At 39.6% G+C, this 15,922-nt stretch overlaps 1 protein-coding gene across 2 annotated transcripts in view; it reads left to right on the top strand.

Moving 5' to 3' along the window:
- Positions 1 to 2,732: 2,732 nt before the first annotated feature.
- Positions 2,733 to 15,922, top strand: part of igsf3 (immunoglobulin superfamily, member 3) — a 90,704-nt gene continuing 77,514 nt past the window's right edge. Inside the window, exons 1-2 of one of the 2 annotated variants that reach the window (XM_077728454.1) lie at positions 2,733 to 3,047; positions 3,193 to 3,274. In XM_077728454.1, the coding sequence (XP_077584580.1) occupies positions 3,235 to 3,274 (40 nt within the window). In that variant the 5' untranslated portion in view covers positions 2,733 to 3,047; positions 3,193 to 3,234. Of the gene's footprint in view, positions 3,275 to 15,922 lie in introns of both variants that reach the window. The other variant, XM_077728453.1, reaches the window with a different exon arrangement.

The raw sequence follows: 15,922 nt of genomic DNA, 5'->3' as shown, positions 1-15,922 counted from the left end.
CCATATAGACTTCTAATGCATTTGAATTGGAACAAAATGCCACTTTCAAATATACATATTTGAAAAATAAATCTCAAAATGCATTTATAAAACAACACAAGAGACCTAATTTGGACTCATTTTGTCTTTTTTTTTAACATTCATTCATTTTCTGAAGCGCTTATCCTCATAAGGGTTGCAGGGGGTGCTGGAGGCTATCCCAGCTCATTCCGAGCACAAGGTGGGGGACACTCTGAATTGGTGGCCAGGCAATTGCAGGGCACAGAGTTACAGATAACCATTCACACACACTCCTACCCAGGGGCAATTTAGAGGGTCTAATCCACCTACCATACATGTTTTTGGAATGTGGGAAGAAACCGGAGTACCCAGAGAAAATCCACTGTAAGAAAATGCAAACTTCACACGGGAGGACCAACCTGGATTTAAATTCTGGACCCCAGAACTGTGAGGCTGACGTGCTAACCACTTTAATGAATAAAAAAAAAAAAACACTGTACCGTTTTAATATTCAATGTGCCAAACTACTTACTTGGATTCTAAACGTGAAAAAAGGTTTTAGGAGGTGAATTGTTACTTGTCTGTTATTTGCAGGATACGTATGCAATATTAAACTGAAGTGGTCATTAAAATTTGGAGTACTATTTAGTTCAATGCGCACAAGGGGCAGAATTGTTTGCGTTGAAGATGACTCAAGAAGGAATAAAGGGATTATGATATCAAATTTACAGGATATGTTTGTAACAGGGCTCGGCCTCACTGCTCTAGGGTCCTGGGTTCAAATCCAGGTCATGTCCACCTGTGTGAAGTTTGCATGTTCTCACCGGACCTGCGTGGGTTTTCTCCGGGTACTCCGGTTTTCTCCCACATTCCAAAGATATGCATGGTAGGCTGATTGGACAGTAAAATTTCCCCTAGTTATGAGTGTGAGCATGAATGGTTGTTTGTCTCCTTGTGCCTTGCGATTGGCTGGCCAGCAATTCAGGGTGTCCCTCGCGTCTGGCCCGAATCAGCTGGGATAGGCTCCAGCACCCTCTGCCACCCTAGTGAGGATAAAGCGATTCAGATGAGGTGAAATGAGATGCTTGTAATATGAACCAGCAGAGGTGATGAGGTCAAAGGTCACATATTTCAGGAATTTTGCACAAACTTGATGATATTTTGGAGCAAGAAAGAAATGGTAACGTGGCCACTCTGAAAATATTGGCGATGAAGTCCTACTTCTCCGTTACTCATGAACCAAAACTTTTGACAATTAGTAGGGTTGGCGTCCAGCCTAATTTTGGGTTTTTTTGTTTGTTTTGGGGCTAATTAATGAAGTGCTCAATCACTTTTGCCTGTAAGTTTTAAATTATCCACTAGAGGGCAAGTGTACACAGCCTTCAGCCTGAAATGTGCTGTAGCATATGCATGTTGTTTGACATATTTTCTTCTCAATTTTTGATTGTCAACTTGACCCTCTACGTCTGTGTAGCCTACATTTGCTCTTCACACATGCAAATTGGGCAGACACCCGCAATGTGTGGGGGTGTCTGCTGGGGTCCTACACCATTGAAGGCGGGGGGATGGTCCAAACCAGGGAAGGCGAACAAGTTAGACACAAAAAGCTAACATTTTAAACTGTGAGAGTCAAAGAGCCGCACCATATGTTAGAAGTAGCATAAAAACAAACCTGCTATTTTAAAAATATAATGTATTATTTGTTTTTAATGGACCATGATGAATTTCAGTGTTTTAACTCCCAAAGTACCAGACTCTTGCAGGCATGTATTTTAATTTTCTCATTGATATTCAGGCTACTTGGGAACTGATGAGTGTAAAAACAAATAATTATCATTTTACCTGATGTAGTTTCTACGAAAAATGATGTCCACATCTTAAGTGGATGCTTTTTGGAGTCCAAAATTTAACATTGTAATCTTGTGACAACTAAAAATGTGATGTCCACACATGTGGATGTCAGGTCTTAGGAGATTAAGAGAGAATATCACTAAGAAAAACATGAAATGAGGCAAAGAGCCACAGTATACCATGTTTTTTTGAGTATATGAGCTGTATTTGTAACAAAAAAAGATGACTGAATCAAGGGTACAGCTTTAAATGTGCACAAGACTTGCTATTCTCTTTTTCACTAGTAGATATCGGCCAAATAACAAATACTATTTGTTGGTTATTTTCTGTTTTGTTCAAGAAAACAACCATTACACCACGAATCGGTGGCTAGCCGACCCGAGGGCACAAAGAAACGGACAACCATGCACACTTTACAGTGTCCAATCAGCCAACCATGCATGTTTTTGAAATGTGGGAGGAAAGTTCCCAGAGAAAACCCACATATACAAACATGCAAGCTCCACACAAGTGGACCGACCTGGACTTGCACCCACGACCCTAGAGCTTTGAGTCCGCCACACTAACCACTCACTAAATCCAGTATACAAAATATGATAAGTAGCAAAGAGCCGCTGGCCAGGAGCCACATGCGGCTCGCAAGCCGCGTGTTCGCCCACCCCCGCTCCAAATCGACCACTTTTACTGATACGTTTGCAAATCAAAGTGCAACTCATTTTTAAAACATGGTTGAAAAAAAGTTGGGCTAGTCTTCAAGTTTTTTTCCTTTTAATATTTGTATGAAAATGTGCTTTTGAATGATTCTATTGTTTAATTAGTTCCATTGTGGCAAGGCACAAAGCCGTTCCTACTCAATTCAGTGCCCGCCCATTTGGCTCCTACGTCGGCTGATAGTGGGAGATTGATTACGTCTCCGGGATTCGCCGTGAAAGGAAGGAAGTGTACGGACCAGCTTGATAACCATTTGATAAGGACTTGTTTAACCTTTTATTTTTGTGGAGGTTTAAAATCTTTGCATCTTCGTGGCGAGATCTGCAAGTCCCCTGTAGTGCCCAGTATCCCAAAGTGTCGTGCGTACAGGACTTGAAGTGTTGAGCGCTCCGGAGCTCCTCCGCAGTACCGTGGATGTGTGGCAGTAGCACGCCGGGGAGTGGGTTGGGTCGCCCGGCTGCCTGACACACGTCCTCGGCCGGAAGGTGAGGGGAAGAAAGGACTCTCATTTTTTTTTCGATTTTTTTTCTTCCGTGCTGGAAGTCGGGGAGTATCGTGGGGCCACCTTGCAAGATTCACCTTGCTCGCTTTTTTCCGGGTTTGGACTGGTTTTTTTTCTCTCTCATCCAGAAGGGGAAACGCTGTGGGGGTAGTTGAACCCGGTAAGGCACGATGTCAACCGGTGTGATCCTCGTCGCCTGTGTGCTACTTGGTAAGTCAAATCTAGCGCTTTCCCCCTCTTCCTTTCATATTTCATTTGAACAGTGAATATGCACTCCTTATGCTCATTAAAAGAGTTGTCTGGTACACAATGTTTTTGTACCTCAAGGGACACCATATTTACTTCTAATAATGTCATGAAAAAACGACAAAAATAACAAATAGATCTCTGCAAATACATTACTAAATATTCAATTATTCAAAGACGTTTGAAATATCAAGCTTTTTTAAAATAAAAGGTATAATTATTGGCGATCTCCTAATTTATTGTCTGTCATAGATGGTGACGTCTATCACCGTCAATGGCAGAGAAACATGATATTTGACTGGAATCACTGCATTTACACGTGAGCAGCTGCACGTGTGAATGCATTGAAGTAGGTTAATGTCATATTTAGACTTTAGTCACAGATTAACCCTATAGATGCAGTTCAGTAGATTTCCTGCTATTGTTTAGGTTAAACTATTAATGTATTGCACTTGCCAGTGTGGGTTTTCCCTGGGTGCGTCAACTTCCTCCCATATCCCCCAAACGTGCTTGGTAGGCTGAATAAACTATTGCAAATATTCAAATGTTACACGAATTAATGTTGAATTTGACTATTTGAGAAAAAAAAGAATATGGCTGCACTAAACTTCCAACTCATTTTGCTATTTTCATAATCAACGTCAATGGCACTGAAAAATAACCATTCACAGCCAGTCCTCCAAGTTTAAATGAATAAAATGTCTATAGTTGTCAGTGGCAGGCTATGAAAGAGGAAAAGGATTAGGGCCAGTGAAAAAAATGGGTTGCGCTTACATTTTTTTTCTTTTAAAGTGAGAAACCTGACATTATTCTTCAAATTATCGCTATAAACTCCGAACCCCGACTTATAACAATTTCCATAATAAAGTTTTTTGCCCAGCATTTTACACAGCACTACATTTATGGCAGCTCACCTCCCCTACCCCTACATTATACACGATTTAATACTTGTTTGTACTACGAATGGTGTACCAGCCACACACAGACACACCTGGCTAATGCATCACTTCACAGTATGACATCACTTTTATTTGTCATCCCTTCGTTTTACGTACATGCTTGTGGTTTCCATCCTTTCGTCACCCAAGTTCCATTGCATCTCACACGAGCATGGAATTTACCACGCTATGACACAGTGTGACTGGTAGAAGCAAACATTAGTAGACACAAGCTCGCTGGCAGGGACGCTCACCCCCCCCAAACAAACACCAGATGGCTTTTGCGCCTTCTGGATATGCGAGGCCAGTCATCAACCGAGGCGGGGGGTCGCGGGGGGGCCGGAGGATTAGCGTTTGTGCCTGGCTACGTCTTGCTGTCCCATTTCAGGCACTTTCTCTAAGACGTAGAGATAAACGCAAAAGACTTTATTTACAGTTTACACTTTCAGTGCCATTGACAATATTAAATGTCCAATCTTGGACGTCTCTCGCTGTCAATGGCAGCCAATGAGGTAAGTCCGGGCAAGTGGCGCTTCAGCTCTTACATAATGAAGTGAATCATACGGTGAAATTGAAAGTGCTTGGAGTAGGTGTGTGGAGGTGTATGCGCACCACTCTTCGAGAGGCTCTGACATATTTTCGCATGTGAAATCTTGCTTATTTTAGAGGGGATATTAATTCTGCTGTGCGACGTGTGGGGAAAAATGATCATAATATTTATGATTTTAAATCACAATATTGATACTTATACCACAATGTACATAATGCATTTAAAATGTTTGAGTTGAAAAATGATACAACAATTATAACAGTTGTTGTTTTTGATTTTACATTAAACTGACCTGCCACAAATGATGGATATATGAAGTAGTGCAGCAACCTCAAACTATCCAAGGTATACAGAAGCAGCACAGTAACATATTCTACTCAAATGTAAATGTATTTACTGATCCACTAATACTTGTGACCAGTGGTTTTGGCTTTTGGTTTGAAGGTAAATTTGTCAAAATGAAGACGCCTGCCAAAATTTCTTCAGGTTTTATTTTTTACTTTTCATAGTTGAGGAGGGAGTGGTCTTATCTCTATAGCACAACAGAACAACAAAAATACTTTAAAATCATCATCATTCATATTCTATTTTCTTATCAAGTAAGGTAACATGGTTACTTTCATGTTTGAATAAGGAAGAAAGTAATTTATTTACTCATTATATAGAGAAGTTTGAAATTTTAAATTTGAAACAAAAAAGATGTGATAGTTATCCTGATGTTTATCGATATCGACTGATAATTTAGAAAAAAAATGGAGACAACGATTTTTGTCTTTTCGCCCAGGTCGAGTGGAATGTCTATCGATATCAACAAAGGTGTTTTAATCAACAATGGTTAATATTATCCTCTGGATTGTGATCTTAACATTTAAAAAAATATCTGTCCTACAGATTTAAGCAACTTGATTTGACCATTAAAAAAAAAAGTTTTTTTCCTTTCATTTCTTTTAATTTCCATGGACAAAATTTGTCTCCACATTGGAGATCAACCGGCAGTGTCCAGTCTTCTTATAATTCGAAGCTATCCATCTTGCCGGATGAGTGAAAAAACAAACCTACCTTTGTTCAAAACCCATAGGCGCAAAAAACAACTGGCAGTCAAGTTACATCACTTACCATCTTGTTTTTTTTTCCTCTATTTTTATATTTTTTTTATAGTTTTATGCTGAGCTTGCAACCAGATGCGTGTTTACGTGCGGGATTATTTGTGTGATGTAAACCCGACGAGCATCGCCCCAAGGCTCCTGTGCTTGTTAGCTTTGCAAACATGGAATAAGAGGCTTCACAGTGCGTTTGTGTGTTTAAATTGTTGTGTGTTTGCCTGTAAAACACCGTTTGAAAAGGCAAAGCAGCCCCAACACTAAACCTATAAATTCTCTTTAGTGGCGGCTATGCAGAAAGTAGTGATTTGATTATGAAATGCTCATAGCCGAGATTTGAAGTGATACAATTCACATAATGGTTTGGGGTCTTGTATTGCTGTGCAGTATAGAAAAAAAAATCCTTTCACGACATAAGCCATTTCATAACCCTAACCCAATCCTGTCTGTTTTCCATATCTCCCTCTTCTACCACACCTGAATCATATGATCAACTCATCAGCTAGCTGTCCAGAACCTGCATACCGATCCAGATGATTTGATTAAGGTGTGTTGGTGGAGGGAGACATGGAAAACAGACAGGATAGGGGCTCTCGAGGACTGGACTTGGCCACCCCCTGCGTTAAGGCCAATTTGGTAGTAATTCTAATTCATGGAATCCCAAGACATAAAAAGTAAGCCCTTAGCAAATTAGGCCTTATCCGAAGGTTCACCACCAGCTACTGCTCAACATATCAGTTGGATGAAGAGTATCATTATCGCAATAAAAATGCTGTGGATAGAAAGGTTGATATCGTTTCAGCGATATAGGATATAGTTCTGTTGTAAAGCACAGTATAAATATTTTTTTGTCCATTTGGTTTTGGATTTGTTGCAAGTGAGGGATACGAAAGCTAAAATGTTGTGTACATTTACTGCATCTTATTCAGTGCAATTGGATTGACAGTGATAGACAGATTGCAGGTCCATCGATGTCAAAATGGATTTAATGACTATCACCGTCCATTACAGCCGGTGATTTAAGAGGAACCTTTTTTGTGACTCCAACCCAACCATCTCAGGCATTTTGAAGTGTCTAAGAATTTCAACGTTGTAACGCCACTCCCGGATGTGAAGCCCATCCCCATTCCAAATGGCAACTGACAGCTGCTCCCCAAAATATTTGAACATCAAGACAATGAACCTCCCAAGTCAGCTGTTCCGACACATGGCATATTGTCCACATGTCAACTGGCTGATGGATAAAATTCCATAGCTGGCTTTGGAACTTTTTTCAACATTTCCCGCACCCGCAACGAACTTGTCGAGTCGTGCACAAGCCTGAGTTTCAGCTCCCTTTTGCCCCCCCTTGTTGTTATTCTATTTTGCAGTCGCGTGCGTCCTCATTTGCAGCGTGAGCGTGTCTTTGTGCGCGCCTTTCGTTCCGTTGTTTGCCTCGCATCATAACAATGTCGACTCAAGTGACGCAAAAAAACAAGCAGTCGGATGACAATCGGCTTGTCAGTCAGCCAGGACCTCTGTGACAATTCCCTGTAAATAACCATGAAAGCTCACATGCTTGCATTGGAAACATGCGTCCGTGGCAATGCGAGCTGAGATGTCTCTTTGCCGACTAACAATCGGGATTACGTATATGATGTTTGTCTCACACCTGGGCATTTGCAAGAGACACATTAACTTGGAACACTGATAAATTTTCTACCTACAGGGCAACAACTGGCCTTGAATTAGGAAGGGCAACATGAGTTGTCAAATGGATTATCAGAAATAATCGACTAATCTTAAAAGTGGTTCGAATTAATTTTGAGCTTCTTGATGGTAAATATTTTTTAAAAATTGGGGTCTAAGGCCGTGAAAGAGTTGACTTCTCGTGATGTTCTGGACAGAATAGCTTAAAACCAGTTAAAGTTTATGAATAGATTTGTTTGGTAGACCAAATAATAGAAAGGTCTAATAATCAAGGCGCGATTAGACGGGGCTATTGAGCCAGTGCCAAATAATCTGATATATCGTCAAATGATTGTTGTGGCATCCCTAATGTAGTGTGGTAACACTGGTCGCATTGTAGGTTCAGTGGTCATGTTAAATGAGTTTTACGGTATGTTAGTGCTGCATGATATATATCAGCAAACAATAATGTACTCCGTGAGCAATGTTGGAATCGCTTTATGGGTCTGCGCTGAGTGTTGGGGAACACTGCTGTACGATATGATGAAGTATGTTGCTGAAATGACGGCCATTATTATCGTCGCCATAAATAGACCCGTTCCTACAATGTACATTTTTGCCAGAGATTGATGCCCAATTTATGCTGACTTGCTACATTCCTGGGATTCCTTATAACCTAGTATTATACTACTAATTGGCCTCAAAGTGTCCCTGTTTTCAATCAATAGGTAGCCAATTGGCTCACTTTGCCAACCGTACGTGAGTAGTGCATGCAAGACAATTGAAAAATACTGACGCATATAAAGTAATACCTCGATTATTGCGGTTAATAGGTGGTCGGACCTCCAGTGAAATGTGAAAATCGGCAAAGTATGGTCATCTTTATTAAAAAAACAACAACAACAAAAAATAATAAACAGGGGAAATGCTTCCGCTTGCGAGTTTCAGTGTGGTTTTTATGAACGTGGTGTATGAGGTTCACTCGCCTGACTACGTTGCGAGCAGACGTGGGGTCGAATCGAGGATGGGCTGCATAGAAGATTAAAAAAAGAAAGAAATTCCCAGAAAAAAACGAAGCGGAAAGTAGTGGGGTATCTCTGTTATCCACAACGTACAGGGAGTCCTTGGGTTATGCTAGTCTTGTCGTTACAAACACCCCATAACAATATGATGGTTTATGGCAGCATATGGACCTTGCACTGACAAATAGCCCCATCGAACTTCCAAGCAAACAAAAAAGTTTGAGCACCCCTGGTTTAGGGAATCTGGTATTTCTTGTCAATTATATACTTTAGTATATTGTATATTGAATTATATGGTAAAATAATAATCCACTGTCTTTCTGTGTAGAATTTGATGTACAGTGTAATTGTATTTCCTATTTTATTTTTATATTTTGATTTACACTAAGATTTGGGTTACACCGAGTCTCAGGAACAGATTGACATCGTTACCCGAGGACTCATTGTAGTTTCAAATGTCATTAAATTCATTTTTTTGCTCACAACCACTCACAAGCATTATCAGAATTAAATATCATTACATTTGAACAATGCTACTGTGCTGTTTCTGTTTACACTAAATCGTTTTCGCACAACTATTTTTATTTTATCAAAACATCAAAACTATAAAACATGTTCCTTGATACGTGTAGCATGGCAGTTCAGTTTAATGTCAATTCAAATATGAGCAGGGGAGATGCTGTTATAATTGTTGCATAATTCTCTAACTAATTAAAAACGCATAATATCATGATGTGATGCAAATGGATTCTATTTTGATAGTTCCCAATATCACACAGGACTACAGCCAGGGTAAAACCCCACTGCCGTCTGTTTTGTTATAAAACATCATTAATAAAAAGAAAATGTGTGACCTTCAGGGAGTTAAAAATCTATCTCTCTTTTGGATCATCCCCCCCATTTCTAATTAGATTTGTTTGAAGAGGATCCAGGCTGAGCTGGGCACTGTTTGCAATTGGTGTTGAGGAGAATGTCAAAGGAGGCAGCAAAAGGGGCACTCATTCAGAACACAGTGAAGTGTTCCAAGGGGAGGGTGTTTTTGTCAGTAACTTTTAGAAAACATGAGATAAAATTTTGGAGAAAATGCCATGTTAAAAAAACAAACAAAAAAAAAACCTGGCTGGGGTTTTAAATGCGGAGGAGTCCTGTGCTTAATCTTCTGTCATTGTCTTGCGGAAGAGTGGAAGCCTCCCGCAAGGATTTGACTCATTTCACACGCTCACTTATCTTATGAAATAGGGAAATGCGTCATATCGGTGTCATGTCAACGTTTGGAGTTAAGTGCCTGTGTCGGAGAACATTTACTAAATTATTTTATTTTTTGCTGGGGTGATCAAATGACCACACCCAATACAATATCTAGCATATATTACTGATGACAACAATCATATTTAAGAAAATGCACAGACTCCCTTAATGTTCTAAAAGCTTTAATGTCATTTGATACATTGGCTATAACAATCCTTGGCATTGATGGTAAAGAATGTGCTCTGTTCTTCCTGTCTGCTGTTAGTTATGTTTTCCTCTTGCCGAAATGGGTTTTCTCTGGGTACTCCCAAGTCCCAAAAAGACACTCCAAATTGTCCATCCTTGGGTGAATACATGAAACAGACGATGAATGTATGAATGAAAGTCACGTTTAAACAGAAAAGTAGATTGAATAAGTAAAACTGATTATTATTACGGATTTTTAATTGGAAAAACAAAGGAAAAGCACATTTGAACATTTAGATGGGATACTATTTACTCTTAACTCTTCAGGTCCCATCTTTGCCGATATGAGTCCAGTTCAATGGATTTGGCGTCCATTGTCGACAACGACACCGAAACATGCCAGCTATTCCTGATTCATTGTTAGTGAATGAGTAAACAGCAGAAGCCAACCATCCCCCCTTTGGGATTTTTATTTGCCCCGCCCCTCTTGCTGTCAGGCTTTGTAAGTGATAATGAAGGGCCAGCCAGAGGCTTCTTCCGCTTTCCTTCTTCACAGACGGCGCTATCATTCATTGTAGCCTTTCTCCCTACCTTTGCAGCTCTCTCCGTAACTATGGCGACCACTCCCCACCTGCACAAGGATGATCCATATTCAGCAGCTCCCACCGGCAATGCGCGCTACTAATTCTGTAGAAATGATTTGAAAAGTGTGTTCCTACAAAGAACATTCGGCGGCGAGTGTTAAAGTGCTTTCTCGCAACTTTTACAGCAAGAACTAAAGACTGTGTGTTTGTCTCTAATTGCTTATGCATAAATGCATGAATTCACAAGCACAACTCTTTCACTGCGTCAAAGAAAAAAAATTGACTGAAAATGTCAGAAAACGGTTTGAAACGTAGTATTTAATAGTTAGATATTTTAATTTTCTCTCAATCTGAACCTAAAACCTGCGTACTGATAGCGAGCTGCCAATCAGAAATCTCGCCTGTCAACGTGAAGTCTACGCAGCTGTCACGCTGCAGTTGTGCACGAGCGAAAGATGATGATGATTTGAGTAGAAAACGTTCGTGATAATCAACACCAACATGTTTGAACACAACAATCTTAGCAGGATTTTGTGCGATCAAAATTTAATGAGAACAATAAGTCCCAAACAAAAATGGTTAAAAGAAGTGTTAATTGTGCGAAAACTCAACTAGGTCTTAATCTTAGAAATGAAATCCATCTTTGAAAAGTTACCTTAATGATGCTATAAGGTCACTTAGATGAATTGCCACAATGTATTGAACAACATGGTGACGTTATTTAAACTACTGAAAAATGAGGAGATAAAAAATAGTCTTGAGAGCCACACAAATGGAGACTTATTTAAGTTAATTTGCGCTGTTTGCAAAAGTGCTGCGCTGCCTCCACGACTCCTTAACAAATCAACAAAATAGTCTGGGATAAAAACGTGTTCATAACTACAAAAGAACGAACGTAAAAAGGTTTGTCTCTCCTGTTCTAAAAATTTGGCGTCCCTGCAGTCCTCTAATGGGAGCATATGAACTGTTCTGACAACAATAAGCCGTCTCTGCAGAAAGTGAGCCTTTTACACAGGATAGTTTTGTAAACTTCCAGCATAAGCACCAGGGGTTGGCGTGTTATTTTATCCCGTTAATGGAACAGTTTCCCCTGTCTCTCCCGCCTTGACGTCACTTGGAGTCAGTCGCAACTGCTCATCTCAGCTTCCAAGTCAGTGTTGTCATCTTGACCAAGTTCCCTCTAAACTGCACAACTGCATGCAGTCTTACCATACAAAACCTATCCAGTGCAGTGAACGCAAATTATTTAGATAGATATAACATTTTTTCAGTTTCATTTTGGTGTGTAATTCAGTGATTGACCGGTGTCCAGCCAATTACTCTAGCAGCCAGTAACGTCTCTGACAGTACTTGCGCAGTTAAGTGACGCAAATGCTGACTCTGCTAAAGTGAATGCAATACCTCGACTCCCTAAACCAGAGGGGAAAAAAAACAGTTTTTTTTTCAGTTGGAATGGCTGTCAGAGTATTTGCAAATAGAAGAGCAAGGGTCAAAACTGGGTGATATATTTTCTTTATCGAGTGAGGAAGGTCAGCTCTGCAAAAGATGCAGGGAAGCTAAGGTTGCAAGCGAGTATTCCGATGGAAAAATCTGGACTAAATGGAAGCTAGACTACCTCAACCGACACAGTCAGCAGAAAAGTCATTTGATTGAAAATGAGAAGTGTGAAAGACAGGCAGATGTGAAAAAATAGGTTAAATTCAAGTCAGATTTGTCCATAGTCTTATGTCATTTTTAAGATAATGCTATTTCTGGATATTACTCATTACATTTTATTACGACTAGATTATTTATGAAAAGGAGAAATGGTTGTAAGTTGAAATGTGTTCCTTTATGGTTTTTTAGGTAGCTCTATTCATTGTTCAGTTAGGTGCTGATATCATTTACCATTTTATATACCGTTATATTAAAGATGGAAATTCTAATTTTAATACTTAAGATGGTAGATTTGCACACAAGGTGTATTGATCATTTTAACGGCACGCTGTTCTGCTGCAAACTCGGAGAAACACTTAGAAGCAGGCCGTCTTCTCCTTCAGAAATGTATTCTGGCTCGGATGGTTAAAAAATGACAGATTGTATTGACAGAGGAAGCATACATGCTAGGAAGCGTTGGGAGTGGTATTGATAGCCAGCATCACAATGCCTAAAGTCTGATTGGAAAAGTTAAAAATGATTATAATTTTTTCAAGTCATACCGGAAATAAGTAATGCTAGTAAAATAAAATTAAAAAAATAGAAAACAAAGGTCAATACTAGAAAAGGTTAAAACTATCACCAATTTAAAAAAAAAGTCTTACGACAAAATCATTAAATTGAAGTATATTTCTAATTGAGAAATGTTTTTTTCAGGAAAAAACATTTAAAACTACTATAAATAAACAAATAAATAACTTTGGCAGTTGATGAATTCATTGCATTTCTTCTCAATACAGTCTGATGCTTTGGTGGCCCGGCCGGGTCTGATTCCCACTTGTGTGGGTTGCACCAGGAAGGCCATCTGGTCTAAAACGTCTGTGCCAAATATAGTGACCTTTCTCAAGTTAGATTTTGCAAGTTTACTTAATGGCACGATCCGTGCGTGTAAATCGGCGAGATGATCACAAGCACCAATTTGTTCTACCTTTTGTGTTCGGAGGCGAGGGAAGCACTGAGCCATCCAGCTGCATCTTGAATTATTTATTCTGAAAAGGGTGAGCAGAGAACAGTCTTCAAACAACCCAAATTTTACAGGCACATCAAAATATTGACACCGCTGTGCCATATGTGACCGTGATGCTGTTTTATCTTCTTTGCCGCTGCGATGTGCGGCTGCAAATACAATATACAGTTTAAACTTAATGTTGCATCTAGAGAATTAGTTTGATGGCGCGTGGCACGGCAATAAAAGCTATACAACATTTGGCCTCTGGAGGCTTGAAACGCTGGCACTTAAACTCTGTTTTATAGCCAGAAACATTGATTAATTGCTCGTTACAAATTCTGTAGATTGCATGGAATAACTATAACAGCCTGACATAAGCTGGCAGAATTTGTGGCACTACGACTTCATTTCTGGGATCCATTCTTTTTATTTTATTTTTAGAAATTAGAAAAAAATAACAACACTTTAATTCCTGTAGTTCTTATTGGAAAAAAATGAATTAATCACCAAATTCAATAGTGATGAATTATTTGTGGCAGCTTTACTGCTGAAGCAAAATGACATGAGGAACACTGCGAAAGCAACAATATATCTTTATTTTAGGCAAAAAAGTGGAATATTATGCAGTGGACTATTAATCTCACTTTAGTGTTCATTTAGATTACTGAAGGGAAAAAGCCCCCCAAGAACAAGCAGAAACCAACTGAGTAAAAAGTAAACGTTTGATTCATGATGATATTGATCAACCAACTGAAAGATTATGATTTAAATAGATGTGCTTGACTCATTGGCTGCCATTGACAGTAACCGAGATCAAATTTGACTGGAAGTGCTGGCATCGTTACCATTATCAATAACAGTTAAGTAACTCATTGATTGTTCCTCAAGTAAATATTGTTTTATGTACATTCCATGTTTTCAAGTACCTTGTACTGACTTTGAGTCAACCCATTTATCACAACTACAATGTGCATAACTGTAGAACCAGAAGTTCTTATGATTTGAGCATGAGTGGGTTGATTGCATGAAATATTAACTAGAAATGTTTGAAATGTCATTTAAAGACTTCCTAAATGCTAATTACCCATTTCAAACAATGCCGAAAGAGATCACATGTTAAAAATGTATTTATGTAACGCTGCAATCAGTTTTCTTTAAAAAATCATGGCGTCTAAAGAGTACAGTAGCCAAGAGATGACGGATTCCTCAATTGAAACAGAATGTGTACGAGGGTCTATTGCTTTTAACATGAATGCTAAATTGAAAGTTGGTCATAAATCCCGAAAACATGAGATTTCAGTAACTCAGGACTAACAGCTTTCAGTCGTCAGAAAGAGCTCGCTTAGATGATTAAATCCCCTGAATGCTCGATAAAAATGACCAGCTGCATGTCTGTGCTAGCAAAGCAGCCTTGTCGAAACAAACTGTGGATATCCGTTCCTTTTAAATATTTTTCACCACCTGCGGTTAGCCTTTTAACAATGTTGTGTAGTGGCACCAGGCCTCGTACACTGTCACCCATGTTGGTGCTTATCGGGAAAAAAATGTAATCTGTTAATCCAGTAATAGTTGGCCCAAAACATTGGTCCTATAGCGACACCAATCATCCCCCCTTGACAAGGAGTCAGCATGTACCAGTAAATTACATGCCTTCTCACAATCATAGCAACAAAGTTACAGGTATGTTTGACAATGCACACTGATTGCGTGTTTTTGGTTTAAATATAACAGCGATGCAAGTATTTAGAGCTTTAAACGTTGCCATTATGTTCCACGTGTTAAAAACACGTAGGTTAGACATGTAGTTATTTAAACTGCTGGGTTCAAAGGAGCCATTGGGTTCTACTCTGAACACACAGTGGTATTTAAAAACCGTTCTGGAGACACAAACAGGGAGAAGATTTTGTGTGAGATGCGTGTACACACTCGCCCAGTTCACAGGAGTAACACCATGGGCTGGGGGAGTTGGAATCAGGTGTGAAAACCCCCGTTGCGCCTGTCCAGATCTTGCTTGGGTTTGTGAGTGCAGCCACATAGGTGGGGTCATGACGCCCGTCGCCCAGGGGAGCCATCATTTCAGAATAATTGTCGGGAGGATGACATGGCCCCCCTTTAACAAAAAGCAGGGCTTCAATTTTAAGGCCTTAGTTGGCTTAAAAGACCTACAAACTCTTGTGTGCAAACATGAGGAATATTTTACCCTAATGGGTCTGTAAAACAAAAACATGGCATTGAATGAGTATGCTTCAGTGACATTGAGATTTGGCTATTAATTTTATTTTGTCATTACATTAATTAGAAACTAAGCGTCCCTAATTGTATAGTCTTTGACTGAGGGGTACCACTGGTCGATCCCGATGCAGTTCAGCATTGACTTATGTAGAAGGTGCAATTTTTTTGCGTTTGCAGCAATGAACAACTAGGCCTTCCATTTGCAAATTCTTTAATTCTCTCAAGTAAGGTACCAACCACTAACTTGAACTCTCTAACACAGGGGTGCCCAACTCCGGTCCTCGAGAGCCCCTATCTGGTCTGTTTTCCCTCTCCTCCCTCTATCAGCACACCTGAAACAAATAATCTGAATCAGTATTAAGTTTCTGGACACCTTGCTGATGACCATTTGGTTCAGATGTGGTAGAGGAGGGTGATATGGAAAACAGAGTGGGTAGAGG

Source organism: Stigmatopora nigra, chromosome 11, assembly GCF_051989575.1.
Source record: "Stigmatopora nigra isolate UIUO_SnigA chromosome 11, RoL_Snig_1.1, whole genome shotgun sequence".
Lineage (NCBI taxonomy): Eukaryota > Metazoa > Chordata > Actinopteri > Syngnathiformes > Syngnathidae > Stigmatopora > Stigmatopora nigra.
Note: the sequence above shows the minus strand (reverse complement) of the source record. Positions and strands in the feature narration are given on the sequence as shown.